Source organism: Palaemon carinicauda, chromosome 27 (genome assembly GCF_036898095.1).
Source record: "Palaemon carinicauda isolate YSFRI2023 chromosome 27, ASM3689809v2, whole genome shotgun sequence".
In the NCBI taxonomy this organism is placed as follows: domain Eukaryota; kingdom Metazoa; phylum Arthropoda; class Malacostraca; order Decapoda; family Palaemonidae; genus Palaemon; species Palaemon carinicauda.
The window spans coordinates 51,988,691-52,012,489 of NC_090751.1; the positions used below are offsets into that span (position 1 = coordinate 51,988,691).

General features: G+C 41.1%; 1 protein-coding gene across 2 annotated transcripts in view; it reads left to right on the forward strand.

Moving 5' to 3' along the window:
* RagC-D (Ras-related GTP binding C/D) overlaps nucleotides 1-23,799 on the forward strand; it is a 207,490-nt gene that overhangs the window by 161,344 nt on the left and 22,347 nt on the right. For both annotated transcript variants that reach the window (XM_068351078.1, XM_068351079.1), the window contains exon 7: nucleotides 8,037-8,182. In XM_068351078.1, coding sequence (XP_068207179.1) covers nucleotides 8,037-8,182 — 146 coding nt within the window. The remainder of the gene's footprint in view (nucleotides 1-8,036; nucleotides 8,183-23,799) is intronic.

The window sequence follows — 23,799 nt, forward strand, 5'->3', positions numbered from 1 at the left end:
TGGTACCCTTATGTTTGGAAATACAATTGATAAACTGGTTAAAATGGCAATAGAAATTAGTGTATTAAAAACATTTGTTTCTACACGAATACAAACCATTTGCTCTTTGCTATGGATATATATCAGTGCAGCTGGAATTTAGCCATAAATAGGTGTCAACGACCCTCCGCTGATAAGTGGGTTTGGTAGAACAGCCACCTAGCTCACATTCTCAGCCAGTGTATTACATCACTTTTATTGGCTCTGTTTAGTGAAGATATGCTGTCTCACGCTTCCGATAACCCTTAATCTTACCTGGCCATAAACTAACCATTTTTACTTTTCTTTTTGTAGGTGTGTTTGATCTTTGAGGGTTGTAACAGTGTGGGTTTACCCTGGCAAAGCAGCACGTTTCATGTCCATTATTGAGACGTATCCTCGCCAACTTATTCCTGCATGCAGGATTCTCCTTGTGATAAGTATCGTGAGTGCCCCCCCCCCCCCCCCCCCCCCCCCCCCCCCCCCCCCCCCCCCCCGTGTGAGCAGTATGGTAGGCGATGGAGGAAGTCTAACAAGTATTCTCCTCCTTTGGGGTCTTCCCCTCCCTTGGGGTCTTCCCCAAGATCAAAGCAGTCTTGACTTTTCTCCAGTGCCTCGTCTCCTCTCCGCTGACTCTTCTCGTTGAGCCTCCTCTGGCAGATGATCGAGCAAAAACGATGGCCATTTAACCCCCGGACAACCATCAGTTTCCCAGGACCCCGTCGCTTCCCCTAGCAAAGGAGTGACAACACGATGGTAGTGGTGTATCTGAACAAACAAGGAGGTACTTTTTTACGGCTGCTCTGCCAACTAGCCATAGAAATATTGTGAAACATGGAAGGCAATTCAATCTTCCTGTCAGCCCGGTTCATTCCAAGCAAGAACAACATTTTCGCGGACAAACTGAGCAGGAAGACTTGGATAGTTAGCTCTGAATAGTCGTTACATCCTCTGATAGCCAACAAAGACGTGACTTTTAGGGGTTCGCCTATCTTATATATACATTAAATTTACGTATAATGTATTACATAACTTGTGAAAAGGGCTAATTTTTTTCATGTACAATGTAAAATAAACAATATGTTCATGTGTATTGATATAAAAATAAAACAATTTATGACTGATATATCGTTGTGTTCTGGGACATAAGTCCTAGATACTGCTTCGGCGCCAGCTGCCTAATGGGCGGGAATTATACAAAAGGATTCTAGTGTAGGTTTGTGGCATGTCATCATGTTGCATTATGCTTATTCTAGGCACCTCTTGTCCGTTAGGGACATTCGAGAGTATTCGTCCCTCGTATATAAAGGACAGATGACAAGTGAGAGAAAGGAGACCTGACCGAACATAACTCGTGAGTGGAGACCTTTTAGCCACATCTACTGTGATCTGGAATTTGTTATTGAACTTGCAACAATTTATCTTGAAGACAAAAAAGTAAAAAAAAATCATCTGTTCATCATCAGAGGCTGTGTTCCTTCATATCAACTTTTTGATATCTGAAACTAAGCAGCATCATTTGTCCCTGGCTGCATAGAAATTTATGAAGTCAACTCAAGACCTACTTCTTCGTAAGAACTTGTATATATTGTCATTTAGTTTGGTATGCCCTGATTATTTCTATGGATCTTGTATGATACTGTAAATACTCATGTTAAATCTTAATTGTAGTTATATTTTATATATGCTGGCTATCATTTTCATTTGCTCTTAATGTTTTTCAATTTTTTGGTAAACCTTTTGAGTGGATTTTCCATAATTTACGTTGTATGCAGTAGTTGAACGTAACAGCCAATAATAGACCTGTTTGCGATGTCTCAACTGTAAGCTTCCAGTGTACTGCTCTCCATTATCAGATCCCCAGTAGGGTGCCTTCCATCATCCGTTGAACAACTTGGATGTCTCTGCTTTCCCCCCCCCCCCTCCTTCTGCCTATTTTGGAGACTCTTCAACAAGGAGGGAAAGTACTCAATTTTAACAGTGTATGGCTACCGCTTGGCCTTAGGCCTTGCCTTTAGACTGAACGGAGTTAACATTTCCTCCTCGACGGAATTCTCTCTCCTCATGTGGAGTTTCAAGCTTACATGGACCCAGTCGAAAGTTAGACTACCTCCTTGGAATGTAGTACGAGTGTTATGATTCCTGAAAAGAGCTCTTTACGAACTGCTACGTCAAGCCTCTGATCGCGACTTACCACTAAAACTGTTTTCCTTCTTGCTCTTGCCTCGGCTAAGAGGGTCAACGAGATGCATGGTCTTTTTCTGTCTCATCACCCATTCAAGTGGGTGTGTCCAGGTAACACTTGGCTTCTTCCCTAGGTTTGTAGCCGAGACTCAGAATCCGTCTGTAGCAGAGTCTAGGTTCGGGCTCTTCCAGATTTTGGGTCTTCGTGACATAAACGATGATGATGATCAGCTATTACTGTTTTTTGTGAGAGAACTGAGGCGCTACCTCAAGCGCACATTTGGAGCTTGCCCGCCCGTTAAACGTTTGTTTGTAAGCACAGGCAGAGTCAAGAGGAGAGTCACGAAGAATATGATTGCTGCCTGGATTTGGCAGGTTATTGATGGCGCACCGAATCCTGACTCTCCCAAACATAATCATAGACCCAGAGCTCATGACATTACTGGTTTAAGCATGTCCCTAGCATTCAAGAGAAACTTCTCTTTGGCACAGGTTCTGCAAGCGCGCCTCTCGCGAGTCAGACTATCTTTACAGCCCACTATCTGCAAGATGTAACCCACAGGAACCTGGATACTTTTTTCACTGGGTCCTGTGGTAGCCACTCAACAAGTGGTATAAGATACCTGAGCTCAATTACATAACAAGTAACAGTTGGTCGAGGGCAGATGTTACCTGGTGTTAGTCTGGAATGAATGGATAGAATTACTGTCCTTTTTCTTCCTTCATCCTCCCCTCTCTTGGGACACAGCATCCGGAGGACTGCAAAAGCAGGCTTACTTCCGATTGCAGGTATAAGCCATTTCCCTTGTGTGGACTGAAATATGTGGTATTTTTTGTTATGTCCCCCGTTCTCCCAGTGGGGGGGGAGTTGAACAATGTCCAGGTTTAAGTTTCAAGAAATGTTTCACTCTATTCCTACTTTGTAAAGTCAGTGCTTAGGTTCCACTCACTCACCGTGATTGCCCAGGCCGTGAACTCTCCTGCTTATCAGTCTGAGAGTTCACAAAATGTCAGGGTACTTCTCTAATGAGCTCAGAGCTGTACCCCAGGTCAAGTTCCCAGCCAGTTGGGTAAAGTACTTCCACCCACCTAAGGGCGAGTTTCCATAGTAAAGAGCGAATGGTTTGTATTCGTATAGGAAAAAATGACAAAATCTTGAAAGTAATTTATATTTTTCCTAACTACAAGCCTAAACTCTTCACTCATACTTGTCCTGCTATCACCTATTCCCAGAATTTCTGCCAAGAATCAAGTGACGTAATACACTGGGTGAGTGTGCGAGCAGGGTGGCTGGTCTACCCCTGCTAATTAGCGGAGGCTTGTTGACCGTCTCGCGTTAACATTTATGGCTAGATTCCAGCTATGCTGGAAACATGTATCCATAGTAAAGAGTACAGGTTTGTATAGTTAGAAAAAAAAATTTATATATTGCTAGCCATTTTCCAATCCTCTTTATCTCAATTGAATGCTTCCTTTTTCAAAATTTCAACATCTCAGCCTTTCACAATTATTAAAGGACAATTGAAAGAAAATTGATATTCTCTCTGTTCAAGGCAGACTAAGAAATTAAAATAGGATTACAGAAGTTCTAACTGATCAGCTCATAACACTTATGAAATCCATGAAACTGTGCAATAAGAATATGCTTTATGACTCTTGCCATCTTGAAACCCCATTGCTTGCCTACTGTGCAAACCATTTCACTGTCATTGTAATACCTATCTTTAGTAAAATTGATGAAAATAATCTTGCACGATATGGTACAATAAAGAAATTATTGGCCTATGATTTCTTATGGTATGTTTAATGGAGAAAAAAGTATATTAAAAAAATTAAATAAAACAGGAATTCTTATAGAACCCCTAGTGGTATTTCACTAGGGAACCCAGGTTGTGAATGGCTGATCCAGATGTTGCTATTCCAGACCTACTTTCCAGATTCCATCTCTGGACATGCAACGTAGGTGGAACACTCCTGGATTTTTACCCTGGAAGTCTTGTACAACCTTCTTAAGTTGTCTTTCGTCAGCTTTTCACAAATTGTTGCAGGATGGAGCAGGGGTCCTTAATCCTCTTTACTGAACCGGTAGTTCTCAGTCCGCATTCAGTTGAAAATTTTGCTCGGCCTCTGGAAAGGAAGACTTTATGCTTTTGCTAACTTGAGGGACTTGAAGTGCATGCCGGCCTTCATTAATTCCAAAACTGCCACTTTCATTCCTTTGGTGTTTTTATGAGTATCCACCTAAGTGTTGAGCTAGGGTTACTAGGAATGACCTCTTCAAAGTCCTTCATAGATGAGATTGAGAAGCTTACTCACCACTTACTATAATCAGATGATTTTAATTTAATAGAGTCTGATCTCATGCCAAAGCAAACAATGAGTAATGTGCATTCCACATGAGATAGTTCCTAAAATTTTGGAGACTGATATTTGATACTTCCCTTAACCCTTTCAACACTGCTACATATACGTGTTTTACCATATACTGTACAGTAATAAGAAAAAGTAGCAACGTATATGTCTACGTAATTTTTTTTTCCAAACCAAGCAAAGCAGTTTTTATACAGGAGGGGTTCAAGGCAAGGTATTGTTTACCACAGAGTTTCTGAAGCTCCTTCCACTATTCATTTCCAACAATAGATATCTGATGATGTCGTGACATTATCTTCATTTGAGGTATGGGGAGGGCTCTCTTGAATACTTAGCGAGTGTTCCTCAGCGAGTTATTCGTGAAGGATTATCCAAGTTTTATGAATAAACATTGTGAATTCGAATTCTAAACTATTTTGTCATTTTTTTCCTCACATATTTTTTATTTTGTGCATGGGTGATGATAGTGCTTCTGAATTAGGGTCTGAGTACCTGCCAGATAGCTCAGATTAGGATTACAGTGATAGTGATGATAGTTAATTATTATTAAACAATATTATTATTTCTGCTATTACTATCATATCATTATTATTGGGTGCAATTGAATGTTGGTATACTGGCAATGGAAAGGGGATTCTCAAGCGGTATGCTGGGGTAGATTGCAGTGCAACAGAGAAGTAGCAAATGGGGTTAATTGGAAAGCACATGTATTTTACAATATATATAAATTTAATAATGCTCTTAACTTAATGAAAAGGTTGTTTAATCCAATATGGGGCACAAAGAGATCATCTTTAGTGGTGATCTCTATAAAGCATTATTCATTGAGAAAGGGTTATGATACAGTAGTTCAATATACGGATCAAGACTTGAAGCTACTTTGAAGTCTTTATATCCAATACACACTTTAGGTGTGAGACTGTTGATCCTACCTAAATATCTCTCTATTATGTGAAAGTGGGGAGCCACCCTTATCCTTGCATCAAGATTTTGTAACAATACAGAGTATTAAAGATCTCATCTACTAGTTCTCCAACAAAGCTCTTCAACCACGGCAATATATTTATAAACAATCATGAATCCCCATTCCCCATAAGGGAAAGTAGGCTACTACAGTCTATAAACATCAGTATGAACCTTATTCTACTGTCTCTCTTTTCTCCACCTTGAATTATAAAGAAAATAAAAATATGCTCCGATAATTTTTACTTATCAAAGATATATAGCTATATTCGAAGTCACCATAAACAACATGCCTTTAAGCCTATTCAAAGGAAAGGACCTCATTATGCTATATGTATAGATGGCTCTAAATCTTCAATGGGTGCTGGCTGTGCGGCAGTGTCCTCAGACAAAATAAGTTGGCTCTCATTGCCTAGTGAAGCATCACTATTTACATCTGAACTATCCTTAATTATATTAGCAATTGACATTGCTTAAACAAATGAAGATAGAATTCATCATAAGTTTGTAATTTTTACCAATTCAAGAAATGCCATATACGCTGAAAAAGGTTATGCTTATAAGAATGAAATTGTATTACAAATTAAAGAGCTCCTTAACAAATTCTAAACCCAAGAGTTGAATGTTGAAATATGTTTGATTCCTGCCCATGCTTGGTTGCTGATAATGAAAAAGCAGATGCTGTTGCTAAGTTAGCAATGGTTCGATGACAACATGACATTAAATTACCCACTAAGGATTATATATCTATCTAAAAGCAAACGATGTGGAATCATGAATTAGAAAATAATAATAAATTAAAACCAATATAAGACCAGTCATTTCTCCATAGGATTCATGCCAGAGGAATAGGACTGAGGTAATTTTAGTAAGATTACATAATGGACATACAAAATTAACCCATGGCTTTTTAATGTGCATACCTCATGAAGCAGTCCCCAAGTGCAATGTGTGACAGCAATTCAACCATCCAACATATATTTTATGAATGTCCTGTTTTCAAAACACATAGAGATTTATATTTTGATAAGAAAACTACAGGACTGTAGCTGATATTTGATCTGATTCTAAGTATTTTCCTTTTTTTTATTATTTTAAACCTTTTACCCCCAGGCTATTTGGAAATTTCCAACCCTTAACCCCCAGGGGGTTATTTTTTTCCCAGCACATTTTGCAGCATATTTTTTTTAAATTGCTCTAACAGCCTTAATTTTTGTCATAGAGAGGTCAGGTTGGTCTCATTCTCTTGGAAAAGGCCTGAATTTTCTCAAATAATTATAAAAAAAATAAAAAAAAATATTTTTTATAGCATTTTTTTGCGAGGACGTATCGGTACGTCTATGGGGGTAAAGGGATGGCTTTTGTGAAATGTACCAGTACGTCCTTTGGGGGTGAAAGGGTTAATATTCTGAAGAAGCACAGGTTTAATAGATTAAATATAAATATCTATTTATCATAGGTTTTAATTTCTAATTTTTTTTCTATCAATAAGATTTAATATATATATTTTATCTCATATTTATTTGGCCCAGCTCTGTAGGAGTCAATAATTTTGAATCAACGCATAATTCATTGAAGAAGATTCCAATAAAATTAGGACCCTTTCAATCAAAGAATTTTCATGATTCCAGACTGCTGTCAACATAAGAGAGAAGATCATAGGCATGTTATCCAAGTTTAATTTAGATATCAATCAAGTTTACACAATTACTGCTGACAATACCAAAAAATATGGTTAAAGCTGTAGTTTTTTTACAATTGAAGAGCAGTGGAGTAACAAATTCCATGAAATTGAATTGGATTATTAAATGAAACTTGAGTGTTTTTCCTATTAAGTGTGCTGTGTATACAGTACTATAAAACTTTCTTTGAATGATTTCCTAACCTTGAAACCTTGTCAAGATATTGTGCACTTTTGCAATTATAATATTACTAAAAACTTAAAAACTTCATATGCCAATTACTGATGGTCAACAAGCAGATGATGTTTCTCCTCTCATCTTGTGCAATTACATCAAAAGGTCTACTGCATTGATAACAATACTAAGCAAGACTACTCCAAATGCAGAAATTAAAGTTCCTCAGTGTGAGGCAATGCACTAAAAACCTTACTAAAGGGTGCAGAACAAATGAAGCAAACCAGTTCCAGCAAAAATAGGTAGAGCTCCCATTGAAACTGACATAATAAAGTGAAAGAATGTGCATAGATTAGAACACTATGATATTTACAAATTAGTATTAATTGTTCATGGTCTCCTCATGATAAAGGTCACTGTAGAAAGTCTTCCTTAAAATTATTTTGAGTGAAATAAGAAATAATTTTTAGGTTTAATTTTAATTTCTAATTCCCTGTGTCGTAAAGGATTCACTGAAAAATCAAAACCGATTCAAAATCAAACCATAAACACTGAAAAAAATTAAATAAAAAATTATTCATATATGAATACAAACTAAAATTGAAACGTAAACTGCTATGATCATGTTTTTTATTTTATTTGCAGTAAAGATGAAGGTGTTCAAGTGCCATTTGATAAGGAGAGTTCTAGCATAATCAAGTTGAATAATGCTACCATACTGTACTTAAGAGAAGTGAGTCGGTATTTGGCACTAGTCTGTATCCTCAGGGAGGACAACTTTGAGAGACAAGGTATGTGAATTTTTTTTGTGATCAAATTTAACTTTTTCTGGCTTAACAATTTATTAATGCTCAAGTGGTACAGTAGCCCATTAACCTAATATGTTTTTTTTTTGAGGGGTATAAACCTTACTAGGAAAAATCATCCTGTCAAATAAGTAGCCTAACAGAAACCACCATAGCCATAAAGCAGATAATTAAAGAATTTTTATTAGTTTGGATATAAAGTTCACTGGTTACTGTGTTTACATTTGATTTTAAGTCATATCTTCTCCTTCTGTATTGTGTTCACTGTAGGAGTTATTGCAATCACAATCCCTCTTTTTGCAATAACTTAATCCTGCTGGTATTTTGAACTTGATAGCAATTAGCTATCTCTCCTATTTTCATTGAGCTTGTTGGTCTGTCATTGCATAGTTAGTCGTTCTCCTTGTGAATTTCGTGGTTAAAGGTGCTAAACCTTTATACTTCTGAACAGATTATTTTGAAATATATTCTATTCTATATATTCATTATATATTCAGTGGCCATCCATTCAAACAAGTGTTTTTTTAGACTGTTCAAGTAAATGATTATTTAAATGGTTAATATCATAGAGAAATCATTAATCAAGAATTGAAGGTTATTAACACTTTTCAGAAAAATTTAAAAAATTCCTTACAGTACGAGTAATAGTAGATACTGTATCTGGGTTAATGAGGTTAAATTGTTCTGGTAGCAAGCTCGTAAAATAAAATGCTCATAAACTAAAACAATTTTCCTCATAAGGAATAAAAGAAATTTACTTGAGTTCCATACATTCATAAATACACATACTCTCATTTTTAAAAGTTTATATGCTAATTATTGAACTATTTATAACCTCTAACATCAGAAAGGAATACAAATTAATAATTCACAATAAAAAAAAGAAATACTGACAAATTAACACACATTTTACCTCGGAGGAGGAGGAGCTTGAGCTACCTCATAAAAACATATGTTAGAATATTGAGAGTTCTCTTTTGAATGACGTTTGCTATCAAAAACTGAATCAATTGATTTATGTTTTCTGGACATCTAGTTTCTTTTATTTTACTTTACTTTAGGGCAGCTTTTCTGGTCCTATACAGTAGGTGAAACCTATTTTCCATAGGACCTTCACTGTCATTTAATCATGTGTATTCCAAGGCAATCAGCATTTCACACCGCATATTTTTCGTTTATTGTTAAATCCACTCTAGCGAAGCACTCAGATAACAAGAAAATCTTCAGTTTCCTCTTGAAAATCTTAATGTCTTCAGTCTTTCGGATATCTAGTGGGAGTCTATTGTATAGTCTCGTGACTGTATATTTTAAGTAGACATTTATCTAGGTTCCAATTCTCGTGTTAACACGATTTTTTTGGCTGCACAAAATGTAGCAATTCACTTAGATATTTAGGACACCTGGTTCTAATAACTTTATGGGTTATATATATTTTAAACTCACTTCTTGCTTTAGTAGACAGCAAGTTTAAATCAATCAGTGTAGGAGTGATCCTTTCTTGAAGTGGGACACTTTTTATCATTATTGCTCTATTTATTATGTTTTGTATTTTCTTCAGTTAGACTTTTGGTAAATTGTAGTAGATGGAGTTATAGTAGTCAGTCCTGGTAATAACACAGTTTATCTCAAGTTTCTTTACAGAATGGTCATTCAGATATTTCTTTATAAAAGCAATGTTTCTAAGATGATGATAGACAGCAGTTTTTACCACAATAATTATTTGGGCATTGAAAGACAAGTTACACACAAGAAATACTCTTAGGTTGCAAACTTTACTAGATATTGGGGCAGAGTTGTTGCTCAGGCTATTTTTCTTTCCAATAACTATAAACTCAGTTTTATTTTCATTTGATTTTAGTTGTTTGATTGTAATCCATTCCCTAACACTGGCAAGAATTCGGTTTAGAGCTTCAATATTGTCATCTATATCATTTATGGAGAAGTACAATTGTGTATCTTCTGCGAATACAGTGGTTTGAACTTCACTCCATTCTTTTGTAATATTTTTGACAGACCAGTAGTATAGCTACAGAATAAGATGGGACCCAGTACACTCCTCTGAGACACCTCCCTGTTTAATGGTGACATCAGGCATGAAATGGGTTCTTTATACCAGTGGTTCTCAACTCCCAAAGCTTCATGGACCCTATGTAATAAAAGATAAAATTGCCTAACCTTTCCTAAAATGAATAAGTTACCAATTTGCACACAGTAGTTTTTGTTAACCAAGTACTGTAGTCTTTTAGGCACTGAACGTTTATGAACACTAAGATAATTGTGAAGCTGTTCCCATCCTCTATTCTGCTGGGAATATGGATCCTCTTGTGGAATACTTGAGGGCTAAGGCTGTTTTTTTCCTCCTTTCAGAAAGGATGAAAGGATTTGCTAAGATTGCAGTGCCCGATGATTTATTACCCAGCAGGGGTATCATTAACCCTGAATTACTGATTTCAGTAGTTAGAGGTTGTGGAAATGTAGTCATGGTTGGCCAGGCCCCTGTCACGGACAAAAATATTATTTTAAACAAAGGCTAAGCAGTAAAGTAAATGCACAGAAAATAGGGCGGATATTGCCGAGCTATCACCTTGTCTCCCTGATCCATGGGTTTTTGGGAAGCAGTTCGAGCCGCTTTAATTTTCGCTTGGGTTTTCTGATGACCCAAGCACATGTATACTGAATCCGTTTCCATGTCAACAGGTACACCGGGTAGAGGGGACGCAGAGTGAGAACCAGTATGGTGCGGTTACGTCACCTGCTACCCATATGCGAGACAAGCCCTTCACCCCCAGCAATGTAGGTGAAATAAGAACGCACCGACGTGCGAAAAAAGGCAGTCAAGTTCGAGTCCTACTCGTTCCTTCACTAGGCCATGGTAAGCCTACCACGGCCATGGCGGACGTCCATACGCCAGTAACGCCACACGACGTCCAATAGTTTCTTTTGATTTAAATGTCTCCCCGTCCGCTCTCCCTGGGTATTGTACCAGTTAAAAGTAAATTCCATTTTATTTGTTTGATGAAATCATTAAAGAGCCAGCGAGGAACTTATTAGTCTTCTGTTATGCACCCTCAAGATTTAAAGTTCTAATTCATTCGCTTTGAAGAAGATTTCTGCTCATTTTAATTGTGAAAATTTACTTAGACAATAAATCCTTTACGAGTTCAACCTCGTCTAATTCACCGCCTCCTATCCTGTATTCTTTGATTATTACCCCACGCCCTTATGACACCCCTTTTCATGATAAAGACTTTGGATCTGAGGACGACCTAGACTACGCCAGGGGGAAGCCTTACTTAAGGGTTCTTAAGAGGAGGCTTTGCTCTTTTTGTCTTGGTATCCTATGGGAAACATTACAATGACAACATTGCTTTCTAGGTCGAATACAATGCAGGGCTCTGCTAAATAGGTTGCTGATACTCCTGGATTTGGTACACTTATGTCTTACATGGACATTTCATTTATAGACATAATAGTAGAGGCTCTGATTCACTCCCTCTATGATCAGCCCACTCGAGATGCTCCCCTTCCAGGTAGTTATGGCCTGCCATTTGCTTCCTTTCCACACCAGTCTGGAGATTTGGCTGTGACTGAGGCTTTGGGTTAGTAGCTTCCTAGGAAGACTCCAATGAGGGCTTTTCCTTCCAGTCCTTTGGATTTGGCTGTGATTAGGCCTTCATATTACCAGCTTCCAAGGAAGGCTCAAGGGTGAACTCTTCCTTCCATTCCTGTGGCCTTGGCTGTGGCTGAACCTTTAGGTTATCAGCTTCTTAGGAAGTCTCCAATGGAGGCTCCTCCTTCCTGTCCTAGGGATTAAGGTGCGATTGAGGCCTCGGGTTACCAGATTTTTAGGAAGTGTTTGGTGGGAGCTCTTCCTTCTGTTCCAAGTATGTGTGGGGGAGAACAGCAGACGGGCTTCAGCCATGAATGTATAGAAGAAGGATTCAGTAGGAAACCCTAGGAGATCCTGTGATGGGTGTTCCTTTTGGCGTAAATTGAATATTTTTCGCCATATGTGGACTTGCCTTTTGATAAATCAAATTTGAGAACCTTTTGCCATTTCCATAATCACGAAGTAGGTTCATAGTCTGCTTTGAATACTTTAGCAATGGCAGTATCAAATGCTTTGGGTTATCTTCCAGACCCCAGTAACAATGCTTCAGTAGTTGGAATGACAGTGCCAGGCCAAAAAAATTCCTTTTTGTCAAAAATGGTGAAATTGGTATTGAGTCGATGAGGGAGGTCCAGCTGAAAGAGAGATATTACCTGGCCCAAAGTATGTAGCCCCTTTGTCAGGGTATATTCAAAAGAGCTTGAGTATTTCACAGAACTAAAGGGATTACGTAAAGTCTCTCTAAAAAATTTGATGCTCAGGTTGGTACCAATCAGTTGGGTGACCATTTTCCTATAGCTCCAGATTATCTTAGGACTGCAGAATTCATTGCCCAGCAGACTATGTCTACCCTAATGTCGGCTGTGGCTTCTTTGGAAGTGGGAGCTATTGGGGGATCCCAGATGGCCACCTTTGCTTGGCGGTAGTAAAGCTACTGTGTAAATCTGTCTGTGAGGTATTGGAGAACTTTGTTAGAGAAAAGTTTGAGGTGGAAAAGGTAGAGGCAGGGAAACCTCTGTATAGTGATTCTCTTTGCAAATCTCTTCCTCAAGCCCTAATGGACAAAGCCAAGGCAGAGTCAATGGCTATTTCATTTCCAGAGAAATTGAGGAAATTTTTGGCCCTTCCTTAAAAAGAAGTCTTCCTTTTACAAAGCTGCAGCCTGTAAGAACCAACAGCAGACATAACAGCAACCTGCAGACACCAGCTCCATTATTATTATTATTATTATTATTATTATTATTATTATTATTACTTGCTAGGCTACAACCCTATTTGGAAAAGCAGGATGCTATAAGCCCAGGGGCTCCAACAGGGTAAATAGCCTAGTGAGGAAAGGAAACTTAAGGAAAAATAAAATATTTCAAGAAGAGTATCATTAGAAAAAATATCTCCAATATAAACTATAAAAACTTTAACAAAACAAGAGGAAGAGAAATAAGATAGGATAGTGTGCCCGAGTTTACCCTCAAGCAAGAGATCTCTAACCCAAGACAGTGGAAGACCATGGTATAGAGGCTATGGCACTACCCAAAACTAGAGAACAATGGTTTGATTTTGGAGTGTCCTTCTCCTAGAAGAGCTGCTTACCATAGCTAAAGAGTCTCTTCTACCCTACCAAGAGGGAAGTGGCCACTGAACAATTACAGTGCAGTAGTTAACCCCTCGGATTTAGAATTGTTTGCTAATGTCATTGTTGTCAGGTGTATGAAGACAGTGGAGAATATGTAATAAATAGGCCCGACTATTCAGTGTGTGTATGAAGGCAAAGGGAAAATTAACTGTAACCAGAGAGAAGGATCCAATGTAGTACTGTCTGGCCTGTCAAAAGGCCTCATAACTCAATAGCGGTAGTATGTCAACGAGTGGGTGGTGCCCAGGCCAACCTACTACCTACTACCATTCTCCCAACTCGAGCCTCAACCTTGACCTAAGTTTCCTCGAGAGGAACGAGCAGCAAAGCTATTCTGCCCAAGGTATGGTCTAATCCCTTGGCCAGTCAACTTTAGTTCTAGAACGAGGGGAGACTATTGGAGACATTCTAAGGAAAACTGAGGGTTTGGTAAGTCATACAGGCAGAGGGTCTCATTAATGAGGGATTTTGATTGGGTGTTGTCTCCATTATTTTCAGGAACGCTGAACATTTTCTCGTTGGGTGCAGAGTATGGTCTCAAGGGATCTCGGCTGGTCATGAATGTTATTCATGCTACAATTTTTATCAAACCAGAACCCTGGAATTCAACTGAAAAAGGAATCATTAGAAAAGTGCAGGTTTCTAAAATTCAAGGGCAGACTATTCAGCTTACCAAAGAAAGACTCCCCAAAGAGAAGAGCGATCCTCATCCAGTCTTGTCTTAACAAGCATAGGTGAGACGTATTCAAAATGACGACTATCCTGCACGTCCACTAATTGCTACTCGGAGGGGCTTACACCTGTACTATAGATATAAAAGTAGATGTAAAAGACTCTTATTGGCACATCCCTGTTGCTCACCACTTCCAACCTTACCTAGGATTTTGGCTGGGAGGTGGGTATACAAGTTTAAAGCAATGATGTTTGGCCTCAGTATTGCCCCAGGAGTGCTTAAAAAGCTAGCATTGGTAGTGGTCAGGCTCCTGATGTTGCTGGAAGTTCAGGTCATGGCTTATTCAGATGACTGGCTGATTTGGGCAGAAACAAAAGAATTAGGCATCAAATAAATAAATGAAGTTTTGCAGGCTTTTCAGGATGTAGGTTTTCTAATCAATTTTACAAAATCAAGACTAATTCAAAGAAGGATAATTCAGTGGCTAGGTCTTCTATGCAATAGGGGGAATGCCTCACTAAGCCTAAAAAAAACTCTCTCTGCAAAATCTTTATGCTTGGTTAGATTTTTTTTCTTTTCAATTACTTTTCTACCAGGTGTCAATTAGAAAAGTTTTTGGGCCTCCTTCAGTTTGCCTCGATAGTCGACCCAGTGTTAAAGACCAGGTTGGAAGATTTCAAGTGGGTGTGAAGAAGAGCATCACAGAAGTAGTTTTGAGACCTTCAGGAGCAGTTCCCAGGTCATTGCAAAAGAATTCTTAGGCCTTAGACAACATCAAATGCACCATCATGTTAGTCCCACTGGCCCCTGTGCTGATAAAATGATCCTTTATATAGATGCATCCTGGTCAAGTTGTGAAGGCCATTCAGATTAGACCTTTCTGTTTTGAAAATTATCCGCTCAGTTTGCAGCATTTCACATAAATATGATGAAATTGTTGGAAGTATTCCTGACATCGAAGAGACAGCTGAAGAAGGAACTCCCATATAAAAATTTTCACAGACAACATAATGACTGTCCATTGCCCTGGAATGGTGATCCAGTTTGAGAAATCTCAAAGCTGTGACTCTTCTCATTAAGTTCCTTCAGGAGAAAAATTTTCCTCTCACCATTCCATCTGTCTGGCTTACTTAACTTAGTGGCGGATGCCCTATCCAGACAGACAATCCTGCATACTGAAAGAAATTTGGACCAGAGTTCTTTTCAGGTTCTAGAATAAGTTCTGTATTTCCATATAGACCTGTTTGCAACAAACAAATCACAGACTTCCACTATATGTAGCCTCAAACGTGGACTCTCGGGCAGTGGCAAGAGATACTCTGAAGCTAGATTGGAACAGGTAATCATCACTCTTAACCGTTTTCTCCAATGAGTTTGATTTCAAGGGCTTTGAATATCCTTCAGGAATCTTTAGGGGTACCTATGCTGACAGCTCTACTATGGCCAAACCGCCTATGGTATCCACTGCCTCACCATCTTTGTTCTGCACAGCTGTATCAGAAAGTAGGAAATCTGATTATCTTCACTTCTTCCTATCTGACCCAGAGCCTTCATGCTTGGATTTTGTCTCCCTTATTTTCAAGGAAGATTTTTCAGCCCACAATTTGATTATTTGATGAGCTGCAAGACAGTACCAATGTGTGTGGAAAACTTGTATTGCTCTTCTAAGGATTAAGTCAACTCATCAGATAACCCTGGACTTCTTAGCTTCCCTTTTGGTCCACCTCTTTAAGGATAGGAAGATCCAGCCATTAATTATCTTGCCTTATAAATTGGCAATAGCAGAACTTCTCAAGCATGCATTTGACATGGATCTAGACTTGGACGTTTTGTAAGATCACCTATTACTGTATTTTGCATTGCATAGGTGATTTTCACCAATCCCCGTTATACTTTGTACTCTGGATGAGATGCTTGAGATTTTGGCTAAGTTAAATAATTCCTCCATCTCCCTTAAAGAACTTTTGTAAAAAACTATATTTTTAATAACTTTAGCCTCAGGGGCAAGAGTCAGGGAAGTAGCTGCCATTCAGAGGGACCAGGTTTTCATTACCATAATCCCGGGTCATCTTCTAATCCTGAACCTAGCCTTCTATTTCTAGCCAAAAATAAAATGCCTCTTCAGAGACAAGATGTCGCTTCACATTTTGTCTCTAGAGTTTGGAGATGGAAACCTCTCTCGATGAATTCTTATGTAGTGGTTGGGCGCAATTTGATGCCGATGTATCATTGCCTTCAACTGAGATAGTGTTTCCTTTTTATGAGGCAATGATGTAGTAATGATGTCACTCGTGGCAGACGAATTTCAGCAACCGAAGTACCTGATGGAGAAACCTCCCACTCCAAGCCTAGTTACTAACGGATGATGCTCCTGTCCATCCTCCAGTCATTGGAGACGACCTAATGGAAGAATTTATGTTCCTGCCTTCCAACAACACTCCAGCTTTCCAACCCATGGATAAACAACTGCTCTCTATTTTCAAGAAGCTGTAAGCTTACACAAAAGCAATGTTTCAGCGATGCTTCGAGATCACCAGATGAACCAAACTTGCCTTCCAAGAGTTTTGGGAAGAACATTTCCACATTGTCAACTGCATCAAAATAATTGATAAAGCCTGAGAAGGGGCCATCAACAAAACCCTCACATCTGGCTTAATTGTGCTCCTGAAAGTGATTTTGAGGGTTTTGAACCAATGCAGGAGGCAGTAGAGGATGAAATTGCTTCCTTGGGAAAGACAGGAGGTTTGGAGGGGGCATAAACAACATCAATGATCTTCTTGAGGAACATAATGAGCATCTAACGACAGATGAGTTGATGGCATTGCATAGGAAGTAGCAACTAGAAGTTGAGGAGGAGATTCCATCTGAGGAGGATCGGGGACAGACTTACAAACTTTTCTTCAAGTGAAATTAGTGAAATGTTGAAAATGTGGGAAACACTACCAAATTTTGAAGAAACTTTTTACCTTGATAAGGCTTTGTCAGGGCAAGCAGCCAATCTAGTGATCGACAGTGCAATGTCACATTTTCATGCCATTTCAAAGAAAAGGTAAAAGCAGTTATCTTACAATGTTGACTGTGGTGTGCCTTAAGCAGGCCATACTCGCAGAGGATTGGCGCGCTGATTAACGTGTATGGGGTGGTAAACAGGACAAACCCGGCACGACTAGCCTGTCCTCTCATCCTGTCAGCATGTTTGACCGGACAGGCCAACCCTGTAGCGATTGGCAGTATGGCCCCCAGTCTTGTGCGTGTGTGGGCACGGTCTAGCATGCTGACGGGGTTGACTCGCCTACAGTAGGATCTTGAATTATGCGAGAATTTGGTCGACCAATGACCCTGCATAAATTGAAAAACGCATTTTTCGAAATGCACAACCAACAGAAATAATTCCATTAGGGCCATGGCAACCAGCAACTTGCCCATTCAAACGTGTTTACTACCCATTTCCAATACTTTCTATTAACTCTACTTTATTTTTTTATAATATTAAATTCTTTTTGTAAATAAATCAAATATTTAATATACTTGAAAGTTCTAATAACTTAAAAATGGTTAATTTTCAATATTAATCTTACCCGATAATCATGTAGCTGTCAACTCTGTTGCCGACAGAAATCTACGGTCGGGATACGCCAGCGATCGCTATACAGGTGGGGGTGAACACCACAGCGCCATCTGTGGTCAGGTACTCCAGTACTTCTTGTCAACACCACCTCAATTTTTCCTCTGTCGTGCCTCCGGCTAGACCTACATGGATACGCTGTTGATTCTGGAGTTATTGCTCACGATTTGGTGATGTATTTGCTCTAGAGTTTAGCCTTCGCTATTCAGGAAGCTTTATCATTAGCTTAGCAAGTTTTTGGAATTAATTTGATTTAATTTTTTATTTAATTTTGGTGACGAAGAGAGTATGAACTCTCTTTCACTTTTAATGGCCGACCCTTCCCTTAGACGGAAGTGTTGGTGTCGAAGAGAGTATAGACTCTCTTTCTTAATTTTGCTTAACAAAAGTTATAGATTTATTTTATATCTCTCCGCCTTTTATAGGCCTCTTCGATTAACTTCCTTTTATTATAAACTTATTAAAATTAATTTTTATATTTGTTTATATTCGACCTTTCCTAATAGTAGGCGGTCTTTTCTTGGAACCGAAGTTAATTAACATTGAGCCCGTCATTTCGTTTTTACCTGTTAACATATTATGCTATTTTAATGTTTTTGAAAGAATTTCTTTGATAGTCTCGTACTGTTTTCAAAGTTGAACTAACGTTTTGTTTTGTCTCTGCAGTTGTTGACGTTCAGAACGTTCAACTTGCGCTCTATCGTTACGATAGAGAGAGAGTATTCACGGTGTCACGTTGCAGTAAGAGTAGAACGATTCTATCGTTTTGTTCATTCTTTCTTAGCTTAAATGGTTTTAATTCTAATAAAGGAACTTTTTATTTGGGAAATCTTTCAGTTTTTTTCCTTTAACAATAATATGTTTTAACGATATATATAATTGGGCTCATCTCTCAGGTTCTAAGTCAAGAGAGAGAGAGAGAGAGATAGAGACGGAGGGAGAGAGAGGAGGATAAACGTTTCGTTCAAGCGGGTAACGTTGTTATCGTTTTTGCTCTTCTCCCTAGTCTCTTTAGGGGAAGAAGGTAAACGTTTCTAGAGTTTTATTCTTGTTCTCAGGCTTTATGCGGTGAGAGATTTTAAACGTAGTTTATTTGATCTAGTGTTTAGTCTCTTTTCCAGCCACTGAATTATTTATCTTTCATTATGTTTTTCTGTTACATTGTAATACTGTTTTCGCAATTACTAACTTTTAATGAAGGATAGAATTGCGTGTTTCAGGTACAAACCACTTAAAGTTTTGAGTTCAGTGAAATAAGTGCAAACAGAAAATCAAAAGTGATAAAGTGATAAGCGCAAAGTGTTACAGTGTTGCGTTCGAGGGTTCGTCTGTTCGTGCCAGTTGTTCGCCTAGTCTGGGACCTCTTACAAGCTCCCAAGCAGGGGAGAAGTAACGTCGAAGGACTTATGGGTTCATCAGGCCTTGATCGACGAACAGACGTTTCCCTCCGTGGTTTCGGGTGTAACCAACTCACGTAGCCGACGTGATCACCCCACCCACACAAAGACGAGAGAGCCCTTTTATTCCTCGTCTGCGGAAGAGGTTTCTCGCAGAAACCATGGACCAATCTTGCAGCTTTTAAGTGCAAGTCGGTCCCTTCCGCGCAAGTCCAACTCCTAGGTGGTGCCATTAGCACTGGGTCAGTTCGGACTTGCTGCAGTACGACAACTGCACACCTCCCAGAGAGGCAAGGTGGTATCGCAACAGGCAGTAACTCCGTCTGTTGCCGCACCAGCTGTTTTAGACCCTCAGTCTCAACGGACAGTAGCTCCGTTTGTTGTTGTCTTTCTTAAACTCTAGTGGTCTATGCTGCAGACAATGCAGTCTCAGCTTGCGGTGTTGATGCAGGAGTTTCAGGCAGAGAAGGTTAGCACACCTCCTCCTGCGAGCGCTCCTCCACCTCTGCGCAGTCCACCCTGCCAGACGTATGATGTTGAGGCTCCTCCTGCCTCCATGCGTGAGCTGCCGCATTGGGAGTTGCCAGGTACCAGCGCTATGCAGCAACCTCCACTTTCCTTGAGGCAGGAGCCTCATGCTATGCGGCAACCGCCTCAACTCTTGAGGCAAGAGCCTCAACTCTTGAGGCAAGAACCTCAACTCTTGAGGCAAGAGCCTCAACTCTTGAGGCAAGAGCCTCAACTCTTGAGGCAAGAGCCTCAACTCTTGAGGCAAGAACCTCAACTCTTGAGGCAAGAGCCTCAACTCTTGAGGCAAGAGCCTCAACTCTTGAGGCAAGAACCTCAACTCTTGAGGCAAGAACCTCAACTCTTGAGGCAAGAGCCTCAACTCTTGAGGCAAGAACCTCAACTCTTGAGGCAAGAACCTCAACTCTTGAGGCAAGAGCCTCAACTCTTGAGGCAAGAGCCTCAACTCTTGAGGCAAGAACCTCAACTCTTGAGGCAAGAACCTCAACTCTTGAGGCAAGAGCCTCAACTCTTGAGGCAAGAACCTCAACTCTTGAGGCAAGAACCTCAACTCTTGAGGCAAGAGCCTCAACTCTTGAGGCAAGAGCCTCTCTCTGCGCAGCCACCCCCTTGAGGCAGACGCAACTCTTGAGGCAGGAACCTCATGCTATGAGGCAGCCGCCTCAACGCATGCAGCAACCGCATTCTTCACAGCATGAGCCTCTCTCTGCGCAGCTACCTCCTCAACCCTTGAGGCAGACGCAACTCTTGAGGCAGGAACCTCACAGGAGCCTCATGCTATGCGGCATCCTCCTCAAACCATGAGGCAGGAGCCTCATGCTATACGGCATCCTCCTCAACCCATGAGGCAGGAGCCTCATGCTATGCGGCAACCTCCTCTACCCATGAGGCAGCCTCATGCTATGCGGCATCCTCCTCAACCCATGAGGCAGGAGCCTCATGCTATGCGGCATCCTCCTCAACCCATGAGGCAGGAGTCTCATGCTATGAGGAGCCTCATGCTATGCGGCATCCTCCTCAAACCATGAGGCAGGAGCCTCATGCTATGCGGCAACCGCCTCAACCCATGAGGCAGGAGCCTCATACTATGCGGCATCCTCCTCAACGCATGCGGCATGAGCCTCATCCCTTGCAGCATGAGCCTCATACCATGCAGCATGAGCCTCATCCCATGCAGCATAAGCCGCACGCCATGCAACATGCTCTGCTTACCTTACAGCATGCTCTACATACAGCATGCTCTGCATACAGCATGCTCTGCATACCTTACCGCATGCTCCTCAGTCACACATCTTTGGTTGTTGCCAACTCACTAGACTGTCAAGCAGTTTCATAACGTTGCCTGCTAGTCTGCTGCTTTTGCACCAGTGAAACCCTCACTGAGAGAACTTAGCTTTTCTCGGATATGGTTCCTGTAGATGAGAAAGTGCTATTCTCCCTCCTTCTGATATTCCCTTGAGGACTCTGTCATTTGGAGAGGAGCCTTTAGCTGCTTAGCCTCCTATGGACTTTTATTTAAGCATAACATGCTTCCAGGGAGGGTAATGGTTCCACTTCAGTCGCTAACCCCGTCTGTTACCACACCTGCTCCCATAGACCTTGAGCTTTGTTGCAAGACATGCAGTCCAAGCTTAGTCCTTGTTAGAGGATTTTTTGTTTACGGAGTCAGTGTGTCACTGGGAAGACGTTCAACAACCAGCAGAAGTGACTTGTTGTGACGCAGTGCGGCAACCTCAGCAACCCGATAAGGAGTTGTCTGTACGACCCAGACAGTCTAGACAGCTTCGGGTTGTCGCTGTACTTCCTCGCTTCCCCATGGTTGACAGTTCACAGACTGTGCAGCAGTACCATGATCTTGTGTCCGGCTCCGTCAGACGACTAGCTTTTAAGAGCTCCCACAAGTCGTCGCTGTCTGGAGATTCTCAGATGGACTATGGATCTGACCTAGGAACTGGGCCTCCTGGTCAATTTTGAGGAGTCCCAGCTCGTCCCATCCCAGACCATTGTCTACCTGGGTATGGATCTTCAGAGTCGAGCTTTTCGGGCTTTTCCGTCGGCCCCAAGGATCTACTAAGCCCTAGATTGCATCCTGAGCATGCTGAGAAGGAACCGATGCTCAGTCAGGTAGTGGATGAGTCTAACAGGGACACTTTCATCGCTGGCCCTGTTCATCGAGTTAGGGAGACGCCACCTCCGCCCCCTTCAGTATCATCTAGCGGCTCACTGGATAAAGGACATGACGCTAGAGACGATCTCAGTTCCTGTTTCTGAAGAGAGGAGGTCTACTCTCACGTGGTGAAAGAACAGCTTTCTTCTCAAGGAAGTCTACTTTTGGCTGTTCAGAAACCCGACCGCCGTCTCTTCTCTGATGCATCAGACACGGGCTGGGGTGCGACTTTGGACGGACAGGAATGCTCGGGAACATGGAATCAGGAGCTAAGGACACTTCACATCTATTGCAAGGAGCTGTTGGCGGTTCATCTGGCCTTGATAAACTTCAAGTCCCTCCAGCTTAACAAGGTGGTGGAGGTGGACTCTGACAACACCACAGCCTTGGCTTACATCTCCAAGCAGGGAGGGACTCATTCGTGGAAGTTGTTCTAGATCGCAAGGGACCTCCTCATCTGGTTAAAAGATCGAAAGCTCACGCTGGTAACGAGGTTCATTCAGGGCGATATGAATGTCATGGCAGATCGCCTTAGCCGGAAGGGTCAGGTCATCCCCACAGAGTGAACCCTTCACAAGAATGTTTGCAGCAGACTTTGGACCCTGTGGGGTCAGCCAACCATAGATCTGTTCGCTACCTCGATAACCTAGAGGCTCCCGTTGTATTGTTCTCCGATTCCAGACCCAGCAGCAGTTCACGTGGATGCTTTTCTGCTGGATTGGTCCCATCTCGACCTGTATGCATTCCCGCCGTTCAAGATTGTCAACAGGGTACTTCAGAAGTTCGCCTCTCGCAAAGGGACACGGCTGACGTTGGTTGGCTCCGCTCTGGCCCGCGAGAGAATGGTTCATAGAGGTACTGCAATGGCTGGTTGACATTCCCAGGACTCTTCCTCTAGGAGTGGACCTTCTACGTCTACCTCACGTAAAGAGGGTACATCCAAACCTCCACGCTCTTCGTCTGACTGCCTTCAGACTTTCGAAAGACTCTCAAAAGCTAGGGGCTTTTCGAAGGAGGCAGCCAGAGCGATTGCCAGAGCAAGGAGGACATCCACTCTCAGAGTCTATCAGTCTAAAGGGGAAGTCTTCCGAAGCTGGTACAAGGCCAATGCAGTTTCCTCATCCAGTACCACTGTAACCCAGATTGCTGACTTCCTGTTACATCTAAGGAACGTAAGATCCCTTTCAGCTCCTACGATTAAGGGTTACAGAAGTATGTTGGCAGCGGTTTTCCGCCACAGAGGCTTGGATCTTTCCACCAACAAAGATCTACAGGACCTCCTTAGGTCTTTTGAGACCTCAAAGGAACGTCGGTTGTCCACTCCAGGCTGGAATCTAGACGTGGTCCTAAGGTTCCTTATGTCATCAAGATTTGAACCTCTCCAATCAGCCTCTTTTAAGGACCTCACATTAAAAACTCTTTTCCTCGTGTGCTTGACAACAGCTAAAAGAGTAAGTGAGATCCACGCCTTCAGCAGGAACATAGTTTTCACATCTGAAACGGCTACATGTTCCTTGCAGCTCGGTTTTTTGCTAAAACGAGCTTCCTTCACGTCCTTGGCCTAAGTCGTTCGAGATCCCAAGCCTATCCAACTTGGTGGGGGACGAACTGGAGAGAGTACTTTGCCCAGTTAAAGCTCTTAGGTACTATCTAAAAAGGTCATAACCTTTACGAGGACAATCAGAAGCCTTATGGTGTGCTATCAAGAAACCTTCTCTTCCAAGGTCTAAGAACTCAGTTTCTTACCTATTCAGGCTCCTGATTAGGGAAGCACATTCTCATCTGAAGGAAGAAGACCTTGCTTTGCTGAAGGTAAGGACACATGAAGTGAGAGCTGTGGCTACTTCAGTGGCCCTCAAACAGAACCGTTCTCTGCAGAGTGTTATGGATGCAACCTATTGGAGAAGCAAGTCAGTGTTCGCATCATTCTATCTCAAAGATGTCCAGTCTCTTTACGAGAACTGCTACA